The 27,409-nt window shown below is 51.7% G+C and overlaps 1 protein-coding gene and 1 gene segment (V, D, J or C); one reads left to right on the top strand and one right to left on the bottom strand.

The window, feature by feature from the left end:
* The first annotated feature begins 808 nt into the window (after positions 1-808).
* Positions 809-22,332, top strand: LOC308181556 (T cell receptor alpha variable 1-2-like). The segment is given in 4 exons: positions 809-1,021; positions 1,808-2,088; positions 2,259-2,407; positions 20,890-22,332.
* LOC308181547 (feather keratin Cos1-2-like) lies at positions 14,454-19,953 on the bottom strand. Of its 3 annotated transcripts, XM_080564936.1 has the most exons (3): positions 19,820-19,953; positions 15,722-19,157; positions 14,454-15,402 (listed from the first exon to the last, which is right to left on the bottom strand). In XM_080564936.1, exons 2-3 carry the CDS (start codon positions 15,821-15,823, stop codon positions 15,067-15,069), a joined length of 438 nt encoding a protein of 145 aa, XP_080421062.1. In that variant the 5' UTR covers positions 15,824-19,157; positions 19,820-19,953; the 3' UTR covers positions 14,454-15,066. The 3 variants fall into 3 exon arrangements, with proteins under 3 accessions (XP_080421062.1, XP_080421061.1, XP_080421063.1); XM_080564935.1 differs by lacking the exon at positions 19,820-19,953 and having other exon boundaries at positions 15,722-19,620; XM_080564937.1 differs by lacking the exon at positions 19,820-19,953 and having other exon boundaries at positions 17,829-19,620.
* Positions 22,333-27,409: the final 5,077 nt, after the last annotated feature.

The raw sequence follows: 27,409 nt of genomic DNA, 5'->3' as shown, positions 1-27,409 counted from the left end.
GTGGATTCAGTGCTCTATGCGGTACATATTTTTTGGAGTGAGGGAGAACGTTCACACTGCCTGGGGGGTTTGAAAGGAACAGTTGGGGTCTGCAGGGCTTGGAGTGTCATTCCTTTGGGTGTCTCAGTGCTGTACCTTCAAAATGTGCTGAGGGAGGTGTGGGGGAAGACAGCGCGATGGACCCACTTATTGCCAAGCCAGACAAGGTGTTAGTGGTGGTGATAGAGGGGGGCCAAGCATCAGGGGAGCAAAGACTGCCACAGACATAGCCCTGGGTGGGTGCCCCCTGTGGCCCATCAGTGTGAGTGCATGTGACCCACTGAACCCACATCCTTTTCCCTGCTGACTCCCCACCCTTTACCCTATGGAACAGGTTGTCCTTGTCCCCTCTGGGCTTGTGGCATCCCACACCACGCTGGAGCCCTGTTCCTCTTGCAAATGCTGGGTTATCCCACCAGAACAGGACACAGCCAGAAACCCTGGGCTGCTGCGTAGCATGGTTCCTCCCTTCTTTCTGGGGATGTGGGAGAGAAATCGAGGTGTCTTCTCCTCACATAGGAAACAGGAACATCCTCATGGAGCAGAGGACCCCAGGGTAAAAAGAACAAGCTCAGTGGCAAAGACTGCCCTGACATCAGCCATGGCCAAGCAGTGTGCGTGCAGAAGAGAAGGCAGTTGTAGCTGAGGAGGTGAGGACCCCTCTGGGAGAGGAGATGAGAGCAGCCCCTTCCCCTGATGTGGCCCCCACAGCTCCCAGGGCCACTCATTGTGAAAATCTTCAATGGTTGCTCCTGCTGGAGGAGGGAGAAACCCCAGGGAGCATTTTGGGCACAGTCAGACCAGAACATTTCTCGTCACTGAATCTCCCCTTGTTCCCCCAGCAGAGTCATTTCCGGCAGCTCTGTTCTCTCGGGGCTGGGAGGTGCTTTTCTGACTCTCTCTCCCTCAGCAAACAGGAGGGTCGGTCTCAGCATGCACCGCGGGTTTCTCGTCCTCACTGCCTTCCTGGGGCAACTGCTGGGTAAGTGCTGGCTTTTAATCAAGGCATAAATCTTCTTTCCTCAGGAAGCCCTCATTAACCTTACCACGTTTATGTGGGGAACAATTCTTGAATCACAGGGAAACGTTGGAAAAAGTTGTCTCTTCCTGCTTTCTTTGTCCTTTAAATGCATCTCTCTCTGCCTCTCTGTTCTGGTCCACCTACTGTCAACAGAGGAGATTGCAGCCATCTCTGCAGTCCCACATTTCTCCCTTTACTACAGTAAGAAGCAAGATCCTGTCCAAGTGGGTATAGGGACATTAAAGCTCTCCTCCCATGGACATTACCAGCGTGTCCAGTCTGTCTTCTGCCTGACATGTTCCTGCTGTGGCCTCCAATGTTCTCCTGCTTGTCTGCACAGTCAGGGCTCCCTCCTGCCATGACTCAGCTAGCCTGTGTATACTGGTTGGTCTCAGAACCCCCTGAGATGACAGGGATGTCATCCCTGGTTGAACCTTTTCCCAGTAGCTGCATAAGCACCTCAAATGGCTGGAGGGTGCTGTGTATGTGGGTGACAGGCAGTGCCCTGGTCCTCTGGGCAGAAGGAGAGCAGGCAGGAGGAGCAGGCACACAGCACAGCTCTCCTCAGGGTCCGCTCTGGCCAGGGAGCTCTGAGCTCTGCCCCCAAAACACCCTGCTATGCCCGGGCCTCAGGACCTTTCAGCCCAGCAAAGGACAGGGAGCCTTATCCCCCACAGGTTTGAATCCACTCCTGTTTGCCTGCCTGGAGACTTCCCTGCAGAGCTGCTGACCTTCTCTTTCTTCCAGAAATCATGGGGCAGGTGTCTGTCACCCAGCAAGAAGGACAAGTCACCACAGAGCAGGGAAATGCCTTCCAGACCACTTGCACATACGAGACCTCCTACTTTAATGGCTTGCTTTGGTACCAGCAGAAGAAGGGCCAAGGCCCTCAGCTGATTTCAAATCAAGCAATAGCAGGCACCAAGCAGAACGTCCGTTTCACCACAGAGCTGAACATCACGGGGAAATACAGTGTTCTGCAGCTGAAGGAAGTCGAGCTCTCTGACAGCGCCTTGTACCTCTGTGCTGTGCGTGACACCCTGGTGCAGAGAGGTACCCTGGTTGAGCAATAACCCTGGGAAGGGAGGGGATGTGTCTGTGCAAGGCAGAGCTCTAGGATGGGGCCCTCAGTTCTTCCCTGGCAGCGCTCTTCCCCTGTTCACCCTGATATCTGCCAGCCATATTCTCTTTCCCAAAGGGGCTGGTGTCTGTGGCTGAGCAGAGAGTGCTGACCCCGACTGGCTGACCAGGACCTCAGTTTTTCTCCCTTCCTGGACTTCCAGAGTAGAGCAGTCTGCTGGGAACCAGGACTTACACAGCGGTTGCTCTCAGCCCTTCAGGACCAGGGTGAGTAAATTCCTGCCAGTGCATGATAAAGCAGCTTACTTCAAGTCCTAGCTAGCCCAGCCCAGAGACCCCTAGAAGACGTTCTGACAGAGATTTGCAGGGTTCTTCTTTCTCTTCAATGAGTCAGTAAATGAACTGGATTTGCATCCCAGCCACCAGGTTGTCTCCAGACCTTCAGCCAGTTCATGTCCAAAGCCTGTGCCTAAGGGACAGAACAAATAGAGCAGCCCTTAGTGCCAAAGGCCCAAGAGCTCTCCATGTTCATCACAGTAAGCAATTTATAGCAAGAGACAAATGAAGACCTACAACATGCTGGGGTCATTGCCATCTCTTCAAGGGAGCTGGGGAAATCTATCATCCACATCTCCTGCAAAGGGAGCAGTATTGTAGCAACCAGCTCCCACAGCAGTGTGGGATTGCATGTCTGGGACAAGCCAGGTGTCCTGCAGGCTGCAAATGCTGAGACCGGGCAGGAGAAACATGGCTGTGCTGATGAAGCCTCCTCTGTCTCACAAACCATGCTGAATGTGGTGTTTTGATGTCCTCAAACTTGAGGAAACTCTTCTGTCTGCTTGCAAGAGCAAGAAGCAAAGCAACTCAGAAAGAAAAGTTCAGCCCAGGAAGCTCCCAGCAGGGGGCATCGATGAGCCCTCTTCTCCACTGTGCTGTCAGGGAAGGCAGCGCAAGACTCAGCCTTGGTCGAGGCCTGAGGAGAGGTTCCCCCATCCTCACCCCGTGGACCACTAACCTCATCCTCCATCCTGTTCCTGTGGCACTGGCAAGGTGAATAGTCTGTGTGAAAGCAAAGCACCACAGGGCTCCGAGGTGTGCAGATGTGGGAAGGCCCTGGTTTGGGTGTTGGTAGCAGAGGTGCTGCATGGAGCACAAGGGCAACTTCATCCTCACAAAGACAGAGTAGCTTAGTGCTCAGGAGGAGCATGTGCCCTGTGGTTGGGCTGGTACATGCCCTGTGCCGTTCAGAGCCTGTACACAGATCCCTCTGAGTGCACAATCAGGTCCCATTCTCACTGCTATGTCTCAGTGGTGCCATGGATTTTTGCACTCACAGAATGTCTTTTCTGGAGCACAGTGTGGTTGTGGCACCTATGGGGCCTTTGAGTTTCCTGGCCTGATGAAAGCTGATCCATGCTTGGGGAAAAGAAAACAAGACCGAACAGCCATGAGTGTTTGGGCACCCGTCCCTGTCCTGGGCCTGCCTTCATGTAAAAAGGAGTTGGGTTCACAGGGACTGGGGGCTCCAGTGTGTGGCCTGCCATAGCTGGCAGGACTACAAACTTGTGGATCCCCTCATCTCTTCGCACATTGGCAACAGCTGGGCCATGTGCTGTGCTGAAGGGTGATAGGGCTCCTCAAGGTAGCTGTACCTGTTCTTCATGCCCTGGTATGCTGCCCATGTTCAGATGCTGGAGGAGACGGGAAAGTGGAGTAGTGACAGAGGGTCATCCCCAAGAAAATTACCCATTCCCAATTTCTGCCATCCTTTGGGAACATCTTTGTCTGAGCCTCCATCCCTGGCACAGCTCCATCCAAAGCAAGAGGAACACTCCTCCCCAAGAGCTGGGGCCTACAAGATGAGCAGACCATGTCTATGCAGAGACTTCACAAGTCTCCATTAGCTGTGGAAGAACTAGGGATGTCTTCCTCAGCTTCAAGAGACAGTGCCTGAAAGATGAATCACTGCAGTGTGCCCCACCCTCCAATGCCTAGAGGACCGAGGCAGTGCCCCCGGCTAATTCCCAGTAAAGAATGGCTTTCTCATTTAGCCATCTCCGTGCAGATGGAAAGAACAGACAGGCACACACTCAGGATTCCTGCACGTGTTTATTCAGTCTAAGAAGGAAAATAAGGTGACTCCAAGAGGAGGCCCTGAGTGTAGATTGCAACAGGGGCAGACAAATATCTGTTCTGCTTTTCTTATGGCAGACTTGTCACAGGGCATCCATCTACCTGGCCCACAAGTGGAGAGAGTCTTGCGGGTCAATCCAGGCTGGTTTCCAAGGCCTTCAAGAGAGTTTGGTGGGGAGCAGAGAACAACAAAGAAAAGAGAAAAAGTGAGTGGAAAACAGGTAAGGTAGACATTGGCCATGTTGTCAGAGAAGCCAGGCTGGCCCCTTCCTGTCTGTCATTACAGGACAAGTCAGAGATGGTCAGCTCCTCTTAATACAACAGCACGAGGTCTGTTCTTCTGTCCATTTTTGTCCTAGGGTCCTGGTCTGGGGCACTGTCTGGCATCTTTAGCAGGGACGGCACCTGCTGCCACAGTAGCGGCTGGCAATACAGGAGAGGTCACAGCATCCAGAGTTGATGGGGACTCCTTCACAGCTGAGGATGCTGCCAACGGCAGCAGAGGTGGAGGATCCCACAGCAGTGTTCTGCGGGAAGGAGCTGAGGATGGGTCCGGGCAGGGTCACCACCACGGGAGAGGGCTGGATGACAATGGTGGAGTTCTGGCACTGCCTGACGCAGGGCTCGTTGCAGCTGCTGGCCAGCGGGGTCGGGCCGCAGGGTTGGCACGGTTGGCACTGATCGTAGCAGGACATGTCTCAGTGTACCTGGGAGAGAGGACAGGGAGGAAGCTTAACATGGGGATGCATGAGGAGCAGCCTGTCACCACACCCTAATGGAACCAAGGCACAGGCAGTGCTGTGTGCTGGAGGCTGTGCAGGGATGTGTGAGGGCTTCTTGGCCTCATCCTGCCAGGGCCCAAAAGGAGCCACCATGGCCTATCTGGCCACAGGCTAGGCCCTAGCCCAGGAGCCATCATAGTAAAGTCGAACCTCCCTCCATGACAAACCTTTTCCCACTACCCTCTCCCACAACCAGCAGCCCTAAGATATGGCATGGAACACAGCTGATTACATCTGAGAGATCCACTGAGCACTGAGTCCTTTTGGAGAATAAGGAGGACAAGAAGAAGCTTCACACTCACCTGGTTCCTAAGGAGGAGAAGGCCAGAGAAGTGGATGAGAGAACACAGAGCTGGGCTGTCTTTTATAGTGGACCATGGCTGCCCCATGACCAGAGGCATCCCTTGAAACAGGGACTATTTTCTGACAAGCTCCTCTTGAATGCAAAACATCCCAGTTAATGATATGGGCTTTGCATTGCCTTCCTGTGATGCTGCTGCTTTTCATTTCCTGCTTTATGCCTTTTCCCCAAAGAAGGCAACTTCTGAGTGGCAGGTAGGGAGGCCCAAGTATTTCCAGGCAACACACGTCAGTGTGGGCAGAAGACTCAGCTCACCTGCTGGAAGGGTCCAGTAAAGGCAAGTGATGTCAGCTTGGGTGACGCCTTAGGGTCTCTTTGAAGCTCTTTTGGCCACAGGTGGCCCAGCTCCTGCCTGTTACCATAACCCACCTAAAACTTCCCTCATTGAAAACTTGCTGGCCTGTTTTGCCTCCTTCTCCTTTGAGCTAGGATGTCTGTTTTATTAAGGTAGAAGTAGAAGAGGATTGTAATGTGATGAAAGTTTTTTTCTGTCACGACAGCCACCAGCACAGGTGGGCATGGGGCACTCCAGCAGATTCCCTTATCACAGCGAGTATCTGAGGATGTGCAAAACAACTCTGTCATGTCAGCACTATGCTAATTATGTAACCAATAGCGGGCTACAGCATTGCACAAACATGTAAAGGTATTGGGAATGGATATTAAAAAGGGTGGTGTGGAATGTCCTTAGGTGTGACAGCTTTTGAAGGAAGCCACCAGGTACCCAGACTTGTGTAATTCTGAAAGAAAAAATCCTTTGACCTAGTGTGTGGAGTGGCTCATTACACACCATGTAACGAATCCATACTTTTTATTGAACAACTATGTCCACCAGCCATACACTTGTGAGTCTGTTTCCTTGATGCCTGTGTCTTCTCTACTAGCTCCCTCCTCCCTTGCCTGCCTTGCCTGCACCTGCCTGCTCCACTGTGTCTGGCCCCAAAGACCTTTCAGAACACCTGAATGCTCCAGCTGTCAGGGACACCTGAAGGAACAACCCCGCATGCACTGCAGACTGCCACTGTCCCTGCCAGGCCTTCCAGGCTGTGTCAGGTTCCTGCCAGCAGATGAACAAATAGACCTTAAGGAGCCTCTGACCAGAATGTTTTGCTTCTTTCTCACAGTCCCTGAGGGCTTGTCTTCTATAACAGAAGCCACTTTTGCAGAAGGTCATATTCTGCAAATAAAAACTACAAAGTATCACCAACACCAAGAAACTGCTCTCATTCTTTCAGACTCCAATATCAGCTTCTTCAGCTGCCATGGGTGTCCCTTACTTTCCCAGAACTCTTCCCCTTCACTACAGGTTGTTTCTCAAGTCCTGTACCTCTTTCTCTCAGCATATGTCCTCCTCTTGATAAGGATGTTGAGCTCTTTTTGCCTTGTATGAACATTCAACCATGTCGTGTTCAAGTTACAATCAGTGTTATTTCTGCCATGGCCAACAGATGTTTGTTCCTCCTGTGCTTGAAACGGGGGAAAAGTGGAAATCTCATGGATCTTTTAAGTCTGCCAGAGATCTCTTCCAGTCCCCAAGCATGTCTCCTCTGTCTTGTGCCTTGGGATGTACAGGAGAATCACACTGCTGCAATGCTCCTGATAGTGCCTGTCAGTCAGGGATTTCCACCCCTGGACAATGTCAGGTCCTCCTGGGAGTCAATGCCGGAGCCAGGCATATCTCCTCACACCTGTCTATAAAGACCTGCCAGCATTGTCTCAGAAATGCATCGCAGAGGGGACAGATTCTCATTCAGCCCATGTCAGGCTGGTTCTCCTGAAGGCAAAGGGGACATCTGTCACTCCTTCACCTGAGGGATTTCTGAGCACAGGGGTTTCAGAGTGCAACCAGCAAAGTGATTTCCAGTTGTGCCAGAGGGATGCTCAGCTTAGTGGGTGCTTCATCCAAGCTCAGCTCCCTTGTGCAAACGCAGAAGCAGCTCCACTTGCCAAGGACATGTGCCCAGAACTTCACCCAAGGCTTATATACTGCTAACAGTCTCCTGGGGCTTTCAGAGTAGGCAATAAAGAGTAGGGCAATTAAGAAACCTATGTCCCCAGGAATTACCAAGCAGTTAGGGTATTGCAACACAGGCCAGCCATTCCAGGGCAATGGGCCATCCCAACAAACCAGAAATGTTTGTCAGAGCTCTGCCTGGGTCTCTTTCTTGCGGTCTACCCCACACCTTAGCCCTGGCAGTGCCATACCTTCACCTGGGCTAAACTGGTTACTTTCTCTTGGAGCTGTGGCTGATTATATTCCTCTGACACCAGGAAAAACGAAAGGTCTTTGCCCCAAGGATGCCCCAGCACACCTTTGTCTCGTCCCTCTTGCCTTCACTGTTGATTACTTCTGGGCATGACAAAGCTGTACCAAGCAGGGCCATACGTGGAATCCTAAGAAAACAGTGCTGTAATCAAGCAAGGACAAGGCGCCTTGCTGGTGGGAGCTGTTACAGATGTAACCTGTCTGTAATTAGAAAGTGCTGACATCAGATGGCAGCTAAGCACTGACAGGAAAAATGTCTGCCAGCCATGGAACTGGTCCTTGGCATCCTTGAAGTACAGCTGAGCACCAGAGAACTTGCAGACATCCTGAAGTTACCCTCAACAAAGGCAAAAGAAGAAACACAGGAACAACTTCTTTCCTGAGAAGGAGCAAAACTGTGCAGAGAGGGCTGACCCTGACTGGCTGACCTGATCCACCGAAGGCTGTTTTTCTCCCCTTTCAGGGCTGGCAGATCCTGCTTGGAACCAGGGCTCCCCGTGGGAGCTTGCTCTCAGCAAATTCCTGCCAGCCCATGACTAAGCAGCTTGCTTCAAGCCTTTGTCAACAGTCCAGCCCAGAGACCCCTAGAAGAAGTTCTGACAGAGATTTGCAGGGTTCTTCTCTCTCCTTAATGAGTCAGTAAATGAACTGGATTTGCATCCCAGCCACCAGGTTATCTCCAGACCTTCAGCCAGCCTGTGTGCAAGGCCTGTGCCTGAGGGACAGAACAAAACACACAGAGCAACCCTGATTGCTGAAGGCCCAAGAGCACTCCATGTTCATCACAATAAGCAAGCAGAGCAAGACATAAAGACTTACAACCTGATGGGGTCATTGTCGTCTCTTCAGGGGAGCCGAGGAAATCTATCATCCCCATCTCCTGCACAGGGAGAAGTGTCATAGTGACCAGCTCCCACCGCAGTACGGTATTGCAAGTTTGGGTCAAGCCAGGCATCCTGCAGGCTGTAAATGCTTAGGCAGAGCAGAAGAAACATGGTTGTGCTGATGAAGCTTCCTCCATCTCACAAACCATGCTGAATGTGGTGTTTTGATGTCCTCAGACATCAAAAGAGCAAGAAGCAAAGCAACCCAGAGAAAGAAAAGCTCAGCCCAGGCAGCTTCCAGCAGGGGGCATCAATGGGCCCTCTTTCCTCTGTGCTCTCAGGGAAGTCAGTATCAGCCTCAGGCTTGTCTCAGCAGGGGTCTAATCAACCCCTTGGGATCTGTATTAACTGTATTAACAGTGTATTAACACTGTATTAACAGTGCCTTCCCTCCTATTCTTGCCTGGGATTACGGACTGGAACTCTTGGTACCACATGTCCTGTACCTGCTCAGTCTCCCTGGAACCAACAGTGCCTGGAGTACTGCTCTCTTCTCCAAGGGTTTTTGTGTCCTTTCTTCCCTGAGCACAGAGAAGGCTCCTCAAGGGAAATTCCTCCATGAACAACAACTGCTGCAGAAACTCCCTCCACAGGGACAGGCATAGTGCCTTACTCTGGGGTCAGTGGTTTAAGACAAAAGAGAAGGTGCAGAAAGAGCCTCTGCCCTGGAAATCTTCTCCCCCTGCACCTCTGCACAAGGCAGCTTTTGCCATTTTCTGTTCAAAAAGCTCATGGTCCATTCAGATGTACGGTCTCTGCTCCATACCAAGGGCTGGAAGAAACAGGACAGAGACTCACCTGAGGCTGGCAGTTCCATGCAAAAAGCTTCTTTGTCCTCTGACTTTTCCCCAGAGCTCTGGTAGGATGGACCTTCCCTCTGAGGGTATTTCAAGAGAACGTAACAGTGCTGGCACACAACTTCAGCAAGATCCGGATTCCCTCTGCCCTCAGGGAGCAGGGGATCCCTGAGTGGGGAGAAGCATAGGAGATAATCCTTTGTTTTCTTGTACAGATCTCTGTGACTTTGTCCGCAACTGTATCTCCAAGGGGCAGTGCCTGAAAGAGCCTCACTGTCATCTGCCTTACTGTCATATTACTCTGGGAATGATGAAAGGCCCCCTCCTGTGCTCACCATATCCCCTGCCAACCAAGGGAATGCCTTTCTTCCCTGGCAACATGAGACCACCATGAAAAGGCTGATGTGGAGGCAAAGGGTTGGATGCAGAAAATTTTAATGACTCTGACAAGGGAAATGGGGTCACTTCTAGAGTAGGCTGTCAGTGCAAGCAGCACCAGGAGGTGCCAGAAGTCTGTGCCCATCACCCATTGCAGAGATCCCACAGGACATCCATCTGTCTCCCCACAGAGGAAGAGGGGCCAGCAGATCCCCCAGAATGGGTATGGGTAGCGTTATGGCCCAGAAGAACAAAAGAGTGGGAAGATAGTGGAGGGAGTAAAAGACATGGAAGATAGGCTTTGGCCATATTTTCAGAGAGCTCCATCTCCCTTCCTTTTGAGAGGGAACACTGGATGCTCAGCCTCTCAGACATCATTGGCAAGAAGTTCTGTCCTCAGTCTGGCATCACCTTCTGGGTTCCCAGGGGTCCTTGTGTGGTGTGTCACCAGCAGCTTTAGCAGGGGGGCACTTTCTGCCACAGTAGTGGTTGGAAATGCCAGAAAAGTCACGGCACCCAAAGGTGATGGGGACTCTGTCACAGCTGAGGATGCTGCAATCAAGCAGTGGAGGTGGAGGATCCCACAATGGTGTTCTGTGGGTAAGAACTGAGGATGGGTCCTGGCAGAGCCATGATCAAAGGAGAGGGCTGGATGATGACAATGGAGTTCTGGCACTACGTGACGCAGGACTCATTGCAGCTGCTGACCAGTGGGATCGGGCCACAGGGCATCTCTCTTAGATGAAAATCCATCTGAGCCAAGTCCCACATGGGCTCTGAGTCACACCTTTCCCAATTGCTCTCTCATGACCACCATCGCCAGGACCCAGCACAACAGGTATTGGCATTAGTAGAAATGGACACGTGGAAAGGGCTTCAGATACACTGGGTTCCCAAGAAGAAGGAGATGAGGGCGTCAAGGAGCAGGGTTGGCTTTTCTGGTGGCCTTGAACTGCCCCAGGCCCAGAGGTAGCCTCCACAGAAGTGATAATTTTCTGGGTGTTTGTGATGAATAGAAAACCTCCCACCTAATGACATGGGCTGTGGGGCTGTTTCCCGGCTTATGCCACACCCATTCCCTCTTAGAAGCTTCTTCTGAGTGCTGGGATGGAGAGGCTTTTTGAGCCAGGATTTTTGAGCCAGGACTGAGTCAGTGGTGGCGGAGGACTCAGCTCAAGTGCCAGATGGGTCCAGCACAGGCAAGTAATGCTTGCCTGGGGCACTTTGGCAGCGTTGTATGTGGCTGCAGTGACAGGAAGGGGCCCAGCTGCTCCCAGACCTGCAATCCTTGCCTGGTCACCTGAGGGTTTCCCTGCATGTGGACGTGCCATGTCTTCCTGTCTTCCTCTTTCCCTCCCTTCCAACTTCTTCCAACAACCCTATGGGGCCGGTTTCCAGGCAGGTGGGCTGCACTGTGCGGTTTCCCTTCTCTTCCTCCTAAAGCTGCCCTCTGGAGAAATGGGTTGACATCCTTGGACTCCTCTCTCTGGGCAGTCCCTGCACATCCCCACACTGTGCTGTCCTCTCCTCTGGAGCCTTGTCCTGTTCAGAGTTCCACAGCCCTGCCCTGCCAGAAGGTCCTCAGCATCTCCTCTGTCAGCTCCCCTTGGCCTCTGCCCCGTCGGGAGTGTGTGCGCACTTGCGTGTGCAGCAGAGTCCTTGTGGCTCCCATCAGAGGCACTGAGTGCACACATGTACCTCATGTCTGCATGTGCACACATGCGTGGCCTCGTGTTCCTGTGCACGCAGTGTTTGCACCTGCATTTGTCAGGACATCTATGGAACTGTGTGTGCATGTATGCACATGCATGTTTGCATGTGTCCATGGATCTGTGTATGTATTCTTGGTATGTGCTAGTGCACGTGTGCATGTAATTCTCCTGATCCTAGGCATGTGTCCAGACTGTCCCAGGACCTATAGTGTCATGTCTGTATGGTGGTGCCAGGTGCTGGTGCAGCCTCAGCCCCTGGTAATCCGACGATATGGGTTCAGGGCTGGAGTGCTTGGGTCTGCCTGTGGAGGGTCCCGAGCTTTGGCCAAGTCCTTCCCTAGTGCCTCCCAGCACTCATCTGTTTCTGAGGCCATCCTGGCTCCTGAAACAGGTAAAAACACAGTTCCATGAGTCTCAGCTGGCTCCCTGGGGATGAAAGCATCACTGACACTGTAAGAGTCCTGGGACATCTAGGATGTGCAACACCATCCCAATATGGCCTTGGCATCATATCCCAAAGGAAACCTCACATGAGATACTTCTCAGCAGCAGCCCTTCCTCGCTATTCAGGCTTAGCTGAAGCGCGGTAGACCTGGCTCCACAGCCCCATAGTACGCAGGAAAGCAGGGGAATTCCATCATCGCTTTCCATCAACTTAAAAATCTCTTTGAAACCTTGGGAATTAATTTCTATAAAATATTCCAAATTTTTCAGACCTACTTGGTAATTGGAAACTGATATAAGAGGGCAGAAACAAGGAAAAAAACGAATCTGGACTTGACAGACTGTAATTTGTAGATGACTTCTGGAAGGGTCTTGAAAAATAAGTGGGTAGATGTATACCTGGAGAAGGATGGACAGCTGTTTGTATGGTTGTCTATATGGAAGTAGATTGCGAAGGAGAGAGGGGAGGCGGAGGGAGAATGAGAGTGGCAGTGATCAAGAGAGGCCATGAGAAGAGCCACTTATGCTAGGAAAAGGCTTTTTTGTGGATGTTTACTGCTGCTTTTATTGCAGCATGAAACTTACCTCTGACATCATCTCCTGAAATCTTAGAACCATGGGAAAGGAGATCAGGACTTTTGGGACTGAATTCATTCTCCTAGGCTCAACAGAAAATTGCCACTGGCATATCGTCCTTTTGGTCATTATATTCTCCACCTCTCTCCTAATCCTGATGGGAATGATTTTTGTCACTGTGGGGAGTGACGAGCACCTGAGGATCCCAACGTACTTCTTCCTCAGCCTGCTCACCTTCTTGGAGAGCTGGTATACCATTACCAGTGCTCCCCGAACACTGGAGACTTTCCATGTCATCAGGAGAAAGAAACTTTGTGTTTCCAGCTGCCTATTACAGTCATTTTTCCACTTCTTCTGGATATCACGAAATTTCTGATCTTCTCAATATTGAGCTCTGATTGCCACACACAAGGCATTGCATTACACCTCAGTCATGAGAAAGAAACTCTGATTCCTGTTCTCCTTAGGAGCATAGGTGCAGAGTGGATACCAGGAACATTATTGTCTGTTTCTGCTGTGGTGCTGGGCCTCTTCTGAGCCTGGCCTGGGGAGTACAATGCTGGGCGAGAACCTTGAATGTATCCTTTCTGCCCTCATCATCTGAAGCATGCTGCTTTTCATGGCAGACTCCTACATCTGCACCATCTTTGCCATTCTCTCATCCTGTTCCATAGTCTTCCACTCACCACAAGGCATTCTCTGCTTCTGCCTCCCATCCCACCACGGTTCCCATTCTTTGAAGACCTTTCTGTCAACATTTATACTTTACTAAGCAGTCTATGGCAGGTGAGACTAGCGTGGTTCAGGCACTGGAAAAGACTCCACAGGGAAGTGGTAAAAGCATCAAGCCTGCTGGGCTTCAAGAAGTGCTCGGAGCTTCTCATCAACCAGCACCCCCAGGTCCTTCTTCTCAGGGCTGCTCTCAATCCATTCTCCACATAGCCTGTAGTTGTGCTTGGCATTGACCGACCCAGATGCAGGACCTTACACTTGGCCTTTGTTGAACCTCATGAGGTTCACACCAGCCAACCTCTCAAGCCTGTCAAGGTCCCTCTGGATGGTGTCCCTGCCCTTCAGTGTGTTGACCGCACCACACAGCTTGGTGTCTTTGGGAAACTTGTTCAGATGCACTCAATTTCACTGTCCATGTCACTGACAAAGATATTTAAGAGTGCCAGTCCCAATACTGACCCTTGAAAAACAACACTCGTTACTGATCTCCCCCTGGACATTGAGCCATTCACTGCAATGTTCTGAGTGTGAACAATCAGCCAATTTCTTACCTACCAAGTGGTCCATCTGTCAAATCCCTGTGTCTCCATTTTAGAGACAAGAATATCCTGGGGGACCAGGTCAAATTTTCTGACCAAGTAAAAAGTTGTTCTCCATCTTTTTTATAAGCCCCCTTTAAGTATTAAAAAGCTGCAGTGAGGTCTCTCCAGAGCCTTCTCATCTGTAGACTGAACAGCCCCAGCACTCTCAGCCTTTCTTCATAGGGGAGGTGCTCCAGCCCTCGGATCATCTTTCCAGCCCTCCTCTGGACTCGTTCTAACAGGTCCACATCCTTCTTGTGCTGAGGGCCCTAGACCTGGATGCAGCACTCCAAGTGGGGCCTCACGAGGGCAGAGTAGAGGGGGCAATCACCTCCCTCAGCCTTATGGCCACTCCTTCTTTGATACATTGCAGGAAGCAGTTGCCCTCCTGGACTGCAAGCACACGCTGCTGGTTCATGTTGTGCTTTTTGTCCACCAGAAATCCCAAGTCATTCTTTGCGGGGCTGGTCTCAATGACTATTTCTCCTAGTCTGCAATCATGTCCAGGATTGCCTCAGACCAGGTGCAGCACCCTGCATTTAGATTTGTTGAACGTCATTAGGTTCATCTGTGCCCAATTCTCAAGGTTGCCCAGGTCCCTTTGGATGGCATCCCTTCTTTCAGTTGTAGAGAATATTCCATTCAGTTTGATGTCATCTTCAAACTTGCTCAGAGAGCACTTGATTCCAAAGTCTATGCTGTTAATAAGGATATGAAACAGTACCATTCCGAAGGCAGACATCTGAAGGACACCAGAATTCCCACCAAAGCAACGACTTTCTCCTTTGGCCATCTCTTTGCAGATGGAAAGACCAGACAGGGACAAAATCAGGGTTCCTGCAAATGTTTATTGAGTCTCAGGAGGGAAATGAGGTGACTCCAAGAGGAGGCCCCGACAGGGGAGAGCAGCAGGAGCAGACAAAAATCATTCTAAGGAAGAGTTGACACAGGGCATCCATCTAACTGGACCCACAAGTGGAGAGAGGCTAGAAGATCACTCCAGGCTGGTTTCTGGGGGCCTCACAGAGAGCTTGGAGGGGAGCACAGGGCAACAAAGAAAAGAGAGAAAAAGAATGAGTGAGTGGAAAACAGGAAAGGTAGACATTGGCCATGTTGACAGAGAAGCCAGGCTGTCCCCTTCCTGTCTGTCATTACAGGACAAGCCAGAGATGGTCAGCTCCTCTTAATACAACAACACAAAGTTTGTTCTTCTGTCCATTTTTGTCCAGCAGCATGTTCTGAGTTCCTGGGGTCCTGGTCTGGGGCACCGTCTGGCATCTTTAGCAGGGGCGGCACCTGCTGCCACAGTAGCGGCTGGTAATACAGGAGAGGTCACAGCATCCAGAGTTGATGGGGACTCCGTCACAGCTGAGGATGCTGCCAACAGCAGCGGAGGTGGAGGATCCCACAGCAGTGTTCTGCGGGAAGGAGCTGAGGATGGGGCCGGGCAGGGTCACCACCACGGGAGAGGGCTGGATGACAATGGTGGAGTTCTGGCACTGCCTGACGCAGGGCTCATTGCAGCTGCTGGCCAGCGGGGTCGGGCCACAGGGCTGGCATGGCTGGCACGGCTGGCACTGGTCGTAGCAGGACATGTCTGGGGGCAGGAGGTGCACCTGGGAGAGAGGGCAGGGAGGAAGCAGAACATGGACGTGCATGAGGAGCAGCCTGTCACCACACCCTGACGGAACCAAGGCACAGGCTGTGCTGTGAGCTGGAGGGGTGTGTGAAGGCTTCTTGGCCTCATCCTGCCAGGGCCCAAAAAGAGCCACCAGGACCTATCTGGGTACAACCTAGACCACAGCCCAGAAGCCACCTCAGTACAGATGGCCCAGTCTTCCTCCATGGCAAACCTTCTCCCACTTCCCTCTCCCACAACCAGCAGCTCCAGTCCTTTTGGAGAATGACCACGACAAGAAGGGGCTTCACACTCACCTCTTGAGTCTTCACGAGAAGAAGGCCAGAGAAGTGGATGAGAGAGCACGGAGATGGGCTGGCTTTTATAGTGGACCTTAGCTGCCACATGTCCAGAGGCATCCCTTGAAGCAGGGACTATTTTCTGACAAGCCCCTCTTGAATGCAAAACATCCCACCTAATGATACGGGATGTGTGTTTCCTTCCTGTGATGCTGTTTTTCATTTCCTGGTTTACGCTGTGTTTTTGCCCCAGAGAAGGCAACTTTTGAGTGGCAGGTAGGGAGGCCCAAGTATTTCCAGGCAACACATGTCAGTGTGGGCAGAAGACTGCTCACGTGCTGGAAGAGTCCAGTAAAGACAAATGATGTTAGCCTGGGTGACTCTTTTTTGGGTATTTTGGGGCCCTTTTGGCCAGAGGTGGCCCAGCTCCTGCCTGTGACCCTACCCCAGTCTGGATACCACATGAAACCATGTACTTCACCCAAATGCTGCCCAGAAACTCTGCTGGGGTTGCTCCCAGGGGGGCCTCAGTGAGCGCATACTCTGTCATGTTCATGCACATGTTCCTCTCTTGTGTCACTTCCCTGTACTGGGGCTGCCTGGGGCAGACTTAATGTTCCCCACAGCAGCCCCTAGAGTGCTGTGCTCTGCACTTGGAGCTAGAACAGCATTGCCATCACACCCATGTTGGGTCTATCGTGGAGCAGTGCTGGCACAGCATCAAGACTCTCTCCAAGCCCCCCAAAGCCAGGAGGTAGGGGTGGGCAAGAGGTGGGGAGGGGACATCACCAGGGCAGCTGACCTAAACTGACCAAAGTGCTATTACATACTGGATGATGTCACACTCAGCAGTAAAGTTGTGAAAGAGGAAGGAAAAGGGGGAGCTCTTATGTTCCACTCAAAAAACAGCTAGGCTTATTGAGGCCCTGCTTACAAAGACATGGATGATCATTACTTGCTTATGGGAAGTAGAGACTAATTGTTTTCTCTAAATTTGCTTTCAAATGGCCTTTGCTCATTGGTTCTCCTTTTTTTTTTTCTCTCTTTCTTTTCTTTTCCTTTAATTAAACTACCCTATCTCAACTCATAAGCCCTGTAGTATAAATATTTTCTCCTCATATCTTCCTTTGAAGTGGGGGAATGAGAGAGCCACGTGGTGCAGTTTAGTTGGCCATCCGTTTGAAAACACCACAGCCTGTGTACTGCATTTGTGCACATGTCTGTGGGCGGTGATTTTTGCATGATTCCACACAAGTGTGCATGAGCAGGTGCATGTTTGTGTGATCTATATGTCCCTTCTCACAAGGGAATGTGCTGGTCACCTCAGGGCATTCTCCACTGCTCAGTCCGTGAGCTCCAGAGAGCAGCCAGGGCAAAAGGAATCTGAGAACAGCTCAACAACCACAGAACAAACCCAGCCCAGAAGTGCCCACAGCACATGTGCTGAAATGCAACCTTCTGTGACTGTTTCTACAGACTTCCTTCTCCTGACCATGGGAAGTTCACCCTCTACTACTTCCGATTTCAGTCCCCAACAAGGACAGCTCCACAGCAGTTTGGATCCATAATTTAATTCCATAGTGCAAGGTTCAGAGTGTAAAAGCATGGTGGCAGTCATCCCTCCCTGCCTCTCCAGGCCAGGACACAGCTGCACTCCCCATGGCTGGAGAGTTCAAAAGGATGGTGTTAGCTTTATGTACAGGGAGAAAGGCTGAGAAATCCTGCCCTCTTCAAGCAGGCCCAGCCCTACATGGATCTGCTGCCGGTGCGGTGTCAGTGGTGTCTGGGGTGGGACAGAGGTCCCCCATGGGGAAACCAATGCCACACATACTTTTAGACTCATGGGCCTGGTGCTGAGTTACGCAGGGGCTGAAACCTTGCACAGAAGTGGCATTGAATCAGAGCAACATGGGTCCTGGTTTTGCTGTGCTTTGGGAGGAAGGACAGACCCTGTGAGCATCACGGGGAAAGCCAAACAGACATTTGTATTGTCTACTTCCACTTCACTGGAAGATGCAAAGGAGATGAAGCTGGACTCCTGAGATGAAGCGTACTTAGACTGGGGCCACTAGGTGCAAGTTCAGAAATGCTTTGTTCTAGTTAGATATATGGAAGAAATATTTACCCTGAAGGTGGTTGAGTCCTGGAGCAGATTGCCAAGGATCTTCATCCTTGGAAGACTTCAGACTTTGCCTGGACTTGATCCTGAGCAACCTGATCTGATGAGATCTGCTCTGAACACAGGGTTGGACTATGTGGGTGCTGGAGGTGCAGCCTGTGATCATCTGGAGGGTTTTTCAGACAGCCTCTAGTTGGGACTGCTCAGGAAGCATGGGGCAACATGCACAGTCACCACGTCTCAGCCTTGGTGGGATGCTGTTCCTAGATCACTATTTCTGTTAAATCCCAGTGTGACCCTTGATCTCATACCGATATCACTCATGACATCAAAAGCGGGTGGAGAGAACAGCACAAACGCACACTGCTGCTCATGTAAAAAAGATGCATGAACTCATGGGTGCACACACAGGCACTCTTAGATGCATCCTGAAGTATACTCAGGCACACACACACGGAGATAGGTGTACACACACAGCGAAGAGACCAAAGGCTGCTCTCCTGAGGTCCAGGGTTGTGATCTTACTTTCTACTGTCTCTGCAAGAACATCCTGGCTTGCTGATGCCCTGCTGTGTTGTTCGTCCAGGAGATATCAAGTGGTGGAAGACAATAAATCCTGAGCAGCAATTCCATCTCCTCCTTCCTCCTGCTGCCGCTGTCATCCCATAGGGGTGGGGGAAGGCCTACAGAGTGCTTTCTTTTGTTGCTGCTGGGTTTGTCTGAGAGCTGAGAGCTGCTGCTCTTCATCCTGGTCTCAGACATCTACCTCTTGATCCAGAGTGGGAATACACCAGTGATGGTGATGGTGGTGCCTAACCAGCACTTGCACCCTCCCATGTAGTTTGTCTTTGGCAACTGCTCCTTTCACTGACATGTGCCATGTCTTGGTCAGGATGCCACTTATGGTTTTAGATGCCTTCTCTGCAGAGAGGGCTATTTACTTCTCTAGCTGTGTGGTCTGGTTCTTCGTCACCCACTAGTGAGCCTAAACTGGGATCTCCTCTTCACACTAATGGCCTACAACTGATCTGTGGCCATCTGCCATCCACTGCAGTACTCCAATGCCATGGAGAGGAAGGTGTGTGCCTGTCTGGTGGGAGGCCTTTGGGCTGAGCTCCTGCTGTCCTCCTTGGCACAAGTGGCACTCCCCCTTCATTTGCCCTGTGCTGGCCCTACACAGTCACTGGCAGCTTCTTCTAGGACATGCTACCTGTCATGTAGCTGTCCTCATCTGAGAGCTTCTGGACTGGTGTGCTCCTTGAATACAATAGCACCACTAGTTTTCCTGTCCTTGAGCTCCTGCAGGGTGTTCCAGGTGTCCCTCTGGACATAGATCTATGAGGAGACACAAGACACTGTCCACTCACTCTCACTTGGCTGCAGTTGTGTCATTCCTGGGGTCATATTCTCTCCTCTACACCTACCCCATTGTCAACATCTCCCTGAACATAACTGGTGCCCAACTTCTCCAGTGTTGTGATGCCCCTGCTCTGTTACAGATGATGAGGGAGGCAGTGAGGAGACCAAACCTGGGGGGGGGGGGGGTGCACCACTTGTGGGGGATACATGGGGCTGTGGCCATGTTTATGCCAGCGAGGTTCTAAGATTGGGGACCATATCAATCGGGATGCTAGGAAAAGGGAAGGCAATCAACAAGCATACAGAGACTGAGACCAGAGAAAGCAAATACAGAGGTGATAACGAGAAAAACCTTCATACCAGTTGTTGGCCTGCCAAGGAAGCCACAGGTGCCACTGCCAGGAAGATCAGCCTGGGCCTTGCAACTGCTACAGTTGAAAGCCAGGACACAGGCAAGGTGGGTGTGGGACAGACCTATACAAACCCATGACGGGAGGTGCAGGGTAAGGGGAGCCAGGAGCAGCACACAAGGGCAGACAGAGTGGGGTGTAAAAGGGGACACTCTGGGTGTTTGTCCAGTTGGGCCCTGCGCCTGAGCACTGCTGTCTGTCCTGTCCTCTTCTGCAATCTGTCCTTACCTCTGCATAATCTCGCTTTGTCCTGTATGCACATGTGCTGCAAGGAGAAAGTGCCAGCTCCTTGTGGAGCGGCGGGAGTGGATTTGGTGCCAGCTGCTGGAGTCAAACGGAGTTAGGCCACACCTGGCCCGTGCTCTCAGCTGCTGGAGCCAGGAGGTTCCTGGTGCAGCGCCTGGAGCAGGGGAAGGGGGTCTCAGCCTCTGCTTGCCCATCTTGCTGGGCATACTGCAGGTAGGCAGCTGCTTTGCCACTCCCTCTCCTTTTCCCTCACCTCTCCTCTGCTTCCCTCCTCTTCTTCCCCTCCCCTCGTCCGTGCCGAAGGAGCTGCCTCAGCCTTTCCCCGCACACCTCCGCGTCCCGGGCTGGGCTGCAGGACGGGCAGAGCCCCGCTGGCAGCAGCCCAAGCCCTGCCCGCCCCCAGGCGCCCAGCACTCGCAGCCCGGGCCAGCCCCCGAGCGGCCCCGGGGCGGAGCTGGCGGCGCCGGGCGGCGGCGGCGGGGAGGAGGCGCCGCGGGCGGAGCAGAGCCGGGGCTGGCGGGGGCAGCGCGGCGCGGGCGGCGGAGCGGCGGGATGCGGCAGGGCCGGGCCGCAGGGCTGGCGGGGCTGGCCGCGGTGCTCCTGGGTGCGCGGGGCTGCCGGCGGCGGGGCCGGGACGGGGGCTGCGGGGGGCCGGGGCTGCCCTCGCTGCTGGCCCGCCGGCTTCTCACGGACCTCGCTCCCCTCTGTCCTCCCTCTGCAGCCGTCCCGTCTGCCTCCAGCGAGCTCAGCCGGCCGTTCCCTCCCACCTTGCCTTGCTCCCTGCCTTCCTCCTCTCCTTTCGGCACACCCCCACTCGTTCCTGCCTGCTTCCCTTCTCCTCCTGGCTCGGCTCGGACCGTCCTTCCAAACAGCCCTGCTCCGACCTGGTCCCCAAATAACCATTCCCAGAGAAATGCCTTTGTGTGCTTTCTTCTGAGAAAATGCTCCCATCAGCTGTCAGCCGTTTTCTTCTCCCCACTCCCCCACTCATGACATTTTTCAGTAGCAGAAAAGCCCTTTTCTGAGTTGTCTCCTCCTTTTCTTCTTGGCAGTGGCTGCAGGCAGAGCCCAGGTGCAGCAGGAGCCGTGGGCAGAGACCAGGGATGGCACCGGCATCAACATCACCTGCTCACACCCCAACATCCAAACCGGCGAGTACATCCAGTGGTACCGTCAGCTCCCGGGCCGAGGACCTGCATTGCTCGTGAGCAGTCGCAAAGACTCCAGACCAGTGTCAGACCCGGAGGGGTGGCTGTGGGTGGCAGCAGACCGCCGGTCCAGCGCCCTGTGGCTCGCCCAGCCCCGGCTTCGGGACGCGGCGGTGTATTACTGCGCCCTGAGAGCCACGGGGAGAGGAGCCGGGGCTGCGGCCGGGCAGGAACCGTGGCGGGCGGGGCCGGGCGTGTGTGGCGGGGGCGAGGCAGGGGCACAGCCCCCAGGGGGCGCTGCCGCTCCGCCCGCCGGGGCCGCCTTACCGCTCGCAGCCGCGGGGGTTCTCCCGCGCGCCAGGCCCTTGCCCGGCGCGGCTGAGGCCCTTTAATTCTTCCGGGTCGGACCCAGCTGGGTGTGAGGGGTCAGGACGGCACAACCGGCAACGCTGATGTCAGGCAAGGGAAGGGGCACCCCTGACTGCATGAGCTGTGTGTAGCACCAGAGAGACCTCCACATAGTTCTGCACCCACTGCTTCTTTCAAGTCACTAACACATTGCAGCGAGAGGCCTGCAAATTGACAGGTGTTGAAAATTGGCACGGGGATCAGAGCTTATCTTCAGTGTGCTCCCAGACATGCAGAGCTTCCTTCCCTCTCCTTCTGCCCTTCCCTTCTCCCCTCTGTACTCCCCTTGCTGGAGAAAGTCTTCATCCTGACAGCCAGCTGTATGCTTGCAAGTTTCTTTCCTTGATGCCTGCGTCTGATGCCTGTGTCTGCTCTACCACCTCCTCCATTCCCTGCCTGCACCTGGCTGCCGCACTGTCTCTGGCCCCAAAGCCCTCTTGGGACACCCGAAGGCTCCGGCTCTCAGGGACGCCTGAAGGAACAACCCCGCATGCACTGCAGACTGCCACTGTCCCTGCCAAGCCTTCCAGGCTGTGTCAGGTTCCTGCCAACAGATGGCCAAATAGACCGCAAGGAACCACTGACTGGAATGTTTTGCTTCTTTGCTTCACGATCCCTGAGAGCTCATCTTCCATACCAGAAGCCATTTTTGCAGAAGTTCTTCTGTGAATAAAAACAACACAATAACGCCATCACCACCAAACTGTTCTCCTTCCTTCAGACCCAATCTCAGCTCCTTCATGGCCACTTTGATCCAATTTTGTCCTTTCTTCACCTTTAGCTTTGGGAAATCTTTTTGTTCTATGGGTGCCCTTCTTCTTCCCTGGCGTTTCCCCCACTGCTACAGGGTGTCTCCCAAGTCCTGTGCCTCTTCCTCTCAGCCTCTGTCCTCTTCTTGATGAGGATGTTGAGTTATTTTTGCCTTCTGTGAACATTCAACCATGTCATATTAATGGTATGTTCAATGTTAATTTAATTTCTGGGCTCCCCAGTACAAAAAAGACAGGATCTCCTGGAAAGAGTCTGGCGGAGGGCAATAAAGATGATACAGGGCCTGGAGCATCTTCCCTATGAGGAAAGACTGAGAGACCTGGGTCTGTTCAGCCTTGAGAATACTGAGAGGGGATCTTATCAATGTTTACAAATATCTTAAGTGTGGGAGACAGTGGTATTTGGCCAACCTCTTTTCAGTGGGCAATGGCCAAAAAATGGAGTACAGGAAGTTCTGCACCAACATGCGAAAGAACTTCTTCACGGTGAGGGTGACAGAGCACTGGAACAGGCTTCCCAGGGATTTTGTGGAGTCTCCTTCTCTGGAGATATTCAAGGCCCATCTGGACGTCTACCTGGGCAACCTGCTTTAGGGAACCTGCTTTGGCAGGGGGTTGGGACCCAATGATCTCTTGAGGTCCCTTCCAACCCCTACAATTCAGTGATTCTGTGGTTCTGTGATACACTGCCAGTATCTTTTTTTTTCGTTGGAGTGTAGCAGGCCTCAAATCTTCTGTATCCCTGACTCCAAAACCCTAGAAGTCGACCTTGAGTTTCCCCAGGATCTTTCTGCCAGAGTCTCCAGGTAGGGCCATTCTCTCCAGCTGTGGTGTAGAGCACATTCTTTACATCTTGTCCTGCTTGGACTGGCCCAAGGGCTACTGCATGAACTATCTCCCGTTTAATCCGTTTAAAGGCTTGTCATTGCTCAGGGCCCCATTTGAAATCATTCTTCTTACAGGTTACTTTATAGAGTGGGCTTAGAATCAGACTGTAAATTGAAATGTGCATTCTCCAAAAACCCATGTCACCTAGGAAAGTTTCTGTTTCTTTTTTGCTAGTTGGTGGAGACATAGCTGTTATTTTGATGATCACATCCATTGGGATTTGACAATGTCCATCTTGACGTTTTATTCCTAAATACTGGATCTCTTGTGAAGGTCCTTTCACTTTATTTTGTTTTGTGACAAAACCAGCCTTCAGAAGGATTTGGACTACTTTCTTCCCTTTCTCAAAAACTTCCTCTGCTGTGTCACCCCACACCATGATGTCATCAATGTACTGCAGGTGTACAGGAGCTTCCCCCTCTTCCAATGCAGACTGGGTAAGTCCATGGCAAATGGTAGGGCTATGTTTCCACCCCTGGGGCAGTCTATTCTAGGTGTATTGGGCACCACTCCAAGTCAAAGCAAACTGTGGCCTGCACTCTGCTGCTAGAGGGATGGAGAAAAATGCATTAGCGATATCAGTTGTGGCATACCACTTGGCTGCCAGTTTGTACTGGAGTTCTAGAATGTCCGGCAATGCAGTTCTCAGCAGTGGTATGACTTCATTCAGGCCAGGATAGTCCACTGTTAGTCTCCACTCGCCATTAGACTTTTGCGCTGACTGTATGGGATTACTGAAGGGTGAATGAGTCTTTCTGATCACTCCTTAGTTCTCCAGTTGATGAATTATCTTATGGATGGGAATCAGGGAGTCTCTGTTGGTACAATATTGACACTGGTGCACTGTTGTGGTAGCGATTGGCACCTGCTGTTCTTTGACTCTCAGCAACCCCACAACAAAAGGGTCCTCTGAGAGACCGGGCAAGGTAGACAACTATTTAGTGTCCTCTGTCTCTAAGGCAGCTATGCCAAAAGCCCACTGGTACCTTTTGGGGTCCTTGAAATATCCTCTCCTGAGACAGTCTATGCCAAGGATACACGGAGCATGACAGCTACTAGGAGTAAAAATAACTGTATCATAGCCAAAACCAGGACACTGAGTCACCAAGAGAGTGTGAGGAGTACCTACTGACAGGGTGATTAAGCCCATCAGTATTATCAATACCCAGGTACTGGGTTGCTGGGAGATGGTGACACCAAGAGAACAGAAGGTTGAAAAAGGCATTATCACCCAAAGATACAGATGTTTTAGCTGTTGAAGAACAGTGCTTACACTAAGTTCAGAACTTTTCAGCTTCTCATACCAGACTCCTACCAAGGAGGCTGGAGGTGCAGAAGAAGATGGGAGGGGACACAAGCAGGTAAAAAGTCCAGATTCGTTACCTGGTGTGCAATGAGCCACTCCACACACAAGGTCAAGAGATTGTTTATTTCAGAATAGTGCAAGTCTGGGTATGCAGTGGTTTCCCAGAAAGATGGCACCCCTTAGGGCTTTCCACACCACTTTTATAGAACCCCTTCTCAGTACATTTACATGTTTGTACAATCCCCACTCCTCCAATTGGTTACATTAGCATAGTGCTGCCATGATAGAATCATTCTGCGCATCCTCAGAGAGGAAGGGTCCCTTGTTGGGCCGGGGTCTTCCAGCACAGGGGTGTGATATTTACTCTTATAATGAGGATAATACATGGAGAGTTTACAATATAATGCTCCTAATCTTTGTTTTTCAGCACACGTCAGGAAGTTTTCCCTCAAGAATGTCAATATCATGGTCTTCCTGATTAGCAGTTCCTCAGTTAATCATCCTTTTGACATCTCCAAGGCCTGGGTCATCTTGCCTTGTCCTCAAAGTACATGTTTTATCTCTTTCAGAGAAAACAGAATTAGCGATTGACTGGTTTCAAGGACAGTGAACTCAAACTCACCAAAAATATATCCCATGCCACTTAATGTCCTGCTTAGCAATGAAACCTGGGGGAGTTGGCCAAGGGGGCTGCCATTGCTCAGGGACCGGCTGGGCATTGCTCAGCTTTTGGTGAGCAATTGCATTGTCCATCAGTAGTTTGGAGGTTGCTTGCTTTTGTTATTTTTATTTCTTCCTTTCCTTCTCATTGAACTGTCCTTTTCTTAGCCCATGAGTTCTTGCACTTCTTTTTTCCAATTCTCTCTCCCCTACCACAAGAGGGGGGCACATCTCACGGTGCATAGCTGCCTGATGGTTAAACCACAACACTTAGTGACTTTAACATGATATGCAGTGGTGTATCTGTGCCATTCCTTAGCATATTCAAGATGGACTAGCTGGTGAATGAGAGGAAAAGCTGTCTGTAAAGTCTGAGCCAGAGTGGTGTAAAGGCGCCCAGGGCCTAAACATGGAAGCTGGGCAGGCTGAAAACCCATGGTAATATTTGAGGGATCCCCACAAGGGTGGGGGTGCTTGTGAGATGAATGGGTGCCTGCATGCATCCGTTATTACTCTCGGGACTTGGTATATTTACAATCCTCCTTGCCAATCTTCCATTCTTATGCCATTCCCCTCATCAGTCATTCCCTTTTAACCCATTCCTCCCAACAGATGGGATGCATGAAAATGGGTGTGCTTGTGCATCTAGTAGGTGAAGGTGTGTATTTCCAGCAGGGATCTTCTCTGGAGATATTTAAGGCCTGTCTGGTTGCCTACATGGGCAACCTGCTCTAGGGAGCCAGCTTTGGCAGGGGGGTTGGACCCAATGATCTCTTGAGGTCTCTTCCAACCCCTACAATTCTGTGATTCTGTGATTCTGTGATCTCCAAACCTGACCAGCTAGAGAGGAGGAACGGGGCTTGCATCTCTGTAGGTAAAGTTTTGATGAGTACTGGTGGCGTTCTTCTGTATATTGTTAAAGGCAGTGCCCTGCCTGTGACTGCAGTCTGTGTGGGCAGCTGTATTAGTGTCCTGTGCATGTCTCCCTCTGTGTACCTTCCTCTGAAACATGCTCGTGTTTGCTACTGGCCCAGCCTGCAAAAGGGAGAGCAGCAGCCCCATCCATCAGCCCGGAACAGAGTCCTGTGGGTCTCCAGATGCACCAAGATGTCTGGAACGGGAATCCCAAGGTGCTGATGCCTACCAGAGGCAGCAGCTTTCCTGGCATCCTCTCATCAGCCACCAAGATGTTCATGGGGTGCAGAACATGTCGACCTTCTGGAGAGCAGCTTGGCAGAAAAGGCTCTGGAGGTTGTGGTGGACACCAAGCTGGACGTGAGCCAACACTGTGTCCTGGCTGTTAAGAAGGCTAATGGTGTCCTCAGCTGCAGTAGGAGGAGTGCCAGCAGGTCGAGGATGGTGATCCTTCCCCTTGACGCAGCGCTGGAGAGGCCAGTCTTGGAGTAGTGTGTCTACGTCTTGGCTCCTCAGGACAGGAGAGTCACAGACATACTGACGAGAGGCAATGAAGGACCACATCGACAACTGAGAGACTGGAGCATCTCTCCTTCACTGTGAAGGCAGGAAGTGTGTTAGACATTGGAGACTCCTCTCTGAGAGGCACCAAGGTTCCCATTTGCCATCCGGACAATCTCTCCAGAGAGGTTTGCTGCCTGCCTGGGATCCATATTCATGATATTACAAAGAGGCTACCGAGTCTGGTGGGTCCCAAAGACTACCACCTCTTGCTACTTTATCAAGTAGGATCAAATGAAGCTGTAACAAGGAAACTCTGAAGTATCAAAAAGGATTTTATGTCCCTTAGAAAGATATTGAAGGGATAGGGAGCGCAATTGGTGACTGGGACCCAGGAAGAAGGAGACAAATGGGCTGAGTGAATGATTGGCTGAGAGGCTGGTGCCATGCCCAAGGTTTTCTGTTTTATGATCTTGGACCCACTTTTGAGGGACCTGGCATGCTGATGTCGGATATGGCACAGCTGTCCAGGTAGGGTGAGAGTGTTCTGGGCAATAAGCTGTCTGGGCTTATCAGGAGGGCTTTAAACTAGATGTGGTGTGGGACGGGGATGGACCTCTGAGTGAAGAAAGCATACCTGAGAAAAATATCACTCTAAGTAATGGCAGGGAAATAGTTGGGAACTGTCCCAGTGCAATCAGGAAGGGTTCTAGAAACACAATATGACTGATTGCCCAGCTGAAATGCCTCTACACCAAAGCATGCAGCATGGGAAACAAGCAAGAGGAATTGGAAACCATGGTGCAATTAGACAAATGTGACCTGATTGCTATCATGGAAACATGGTGGGATGGATCACATAATTGGAATATTAGAATAGAGGGCTACAAACTCTTCAGAAGGGATAGACAGGGAATGAAGGGAGGGGGTGTTGCCCCCTACATTAGGGAAGGAATTGATTGTGAAGAGTTGCCTT

The sequence above is a fragment of the Anser brachyrhynchus genome (genome assembly GCF_964034855.1).
Source record: "Anser brachyrhynchus genome assembly, chromosome: 22".
Classification (NCBI taxonomy): Eukaryota; Metazoa; Chordata; class Aves; order Anseriformes; family Anatidae; genus Anser; species Anser brachyrhynchus.
Note: the sequence above shows the minus strand (reverse complement) of the source record. Positions and strands in the feature narration are given on the sequence as shown.

What these genes read in the sequence shown, in the direction of transcription:
- LOC308181547 (XM_080564936.1), bottom strand. Translation starts at nt 15,823, where the DNA reads ATGCCTCTGGACATGTGGCAGCTAAGGTCCACTATAAAAGCCAGCCCA. An exon ending in TTCTCGTGAAGACTCAAGAG is followed by an intron (nt 15,403 to 15,721) that starts GTGAGTGTGAAG and finishes CCTCTCTCCCAG; the next exon opens with GTGCACCTCCTGCCCCCAGA.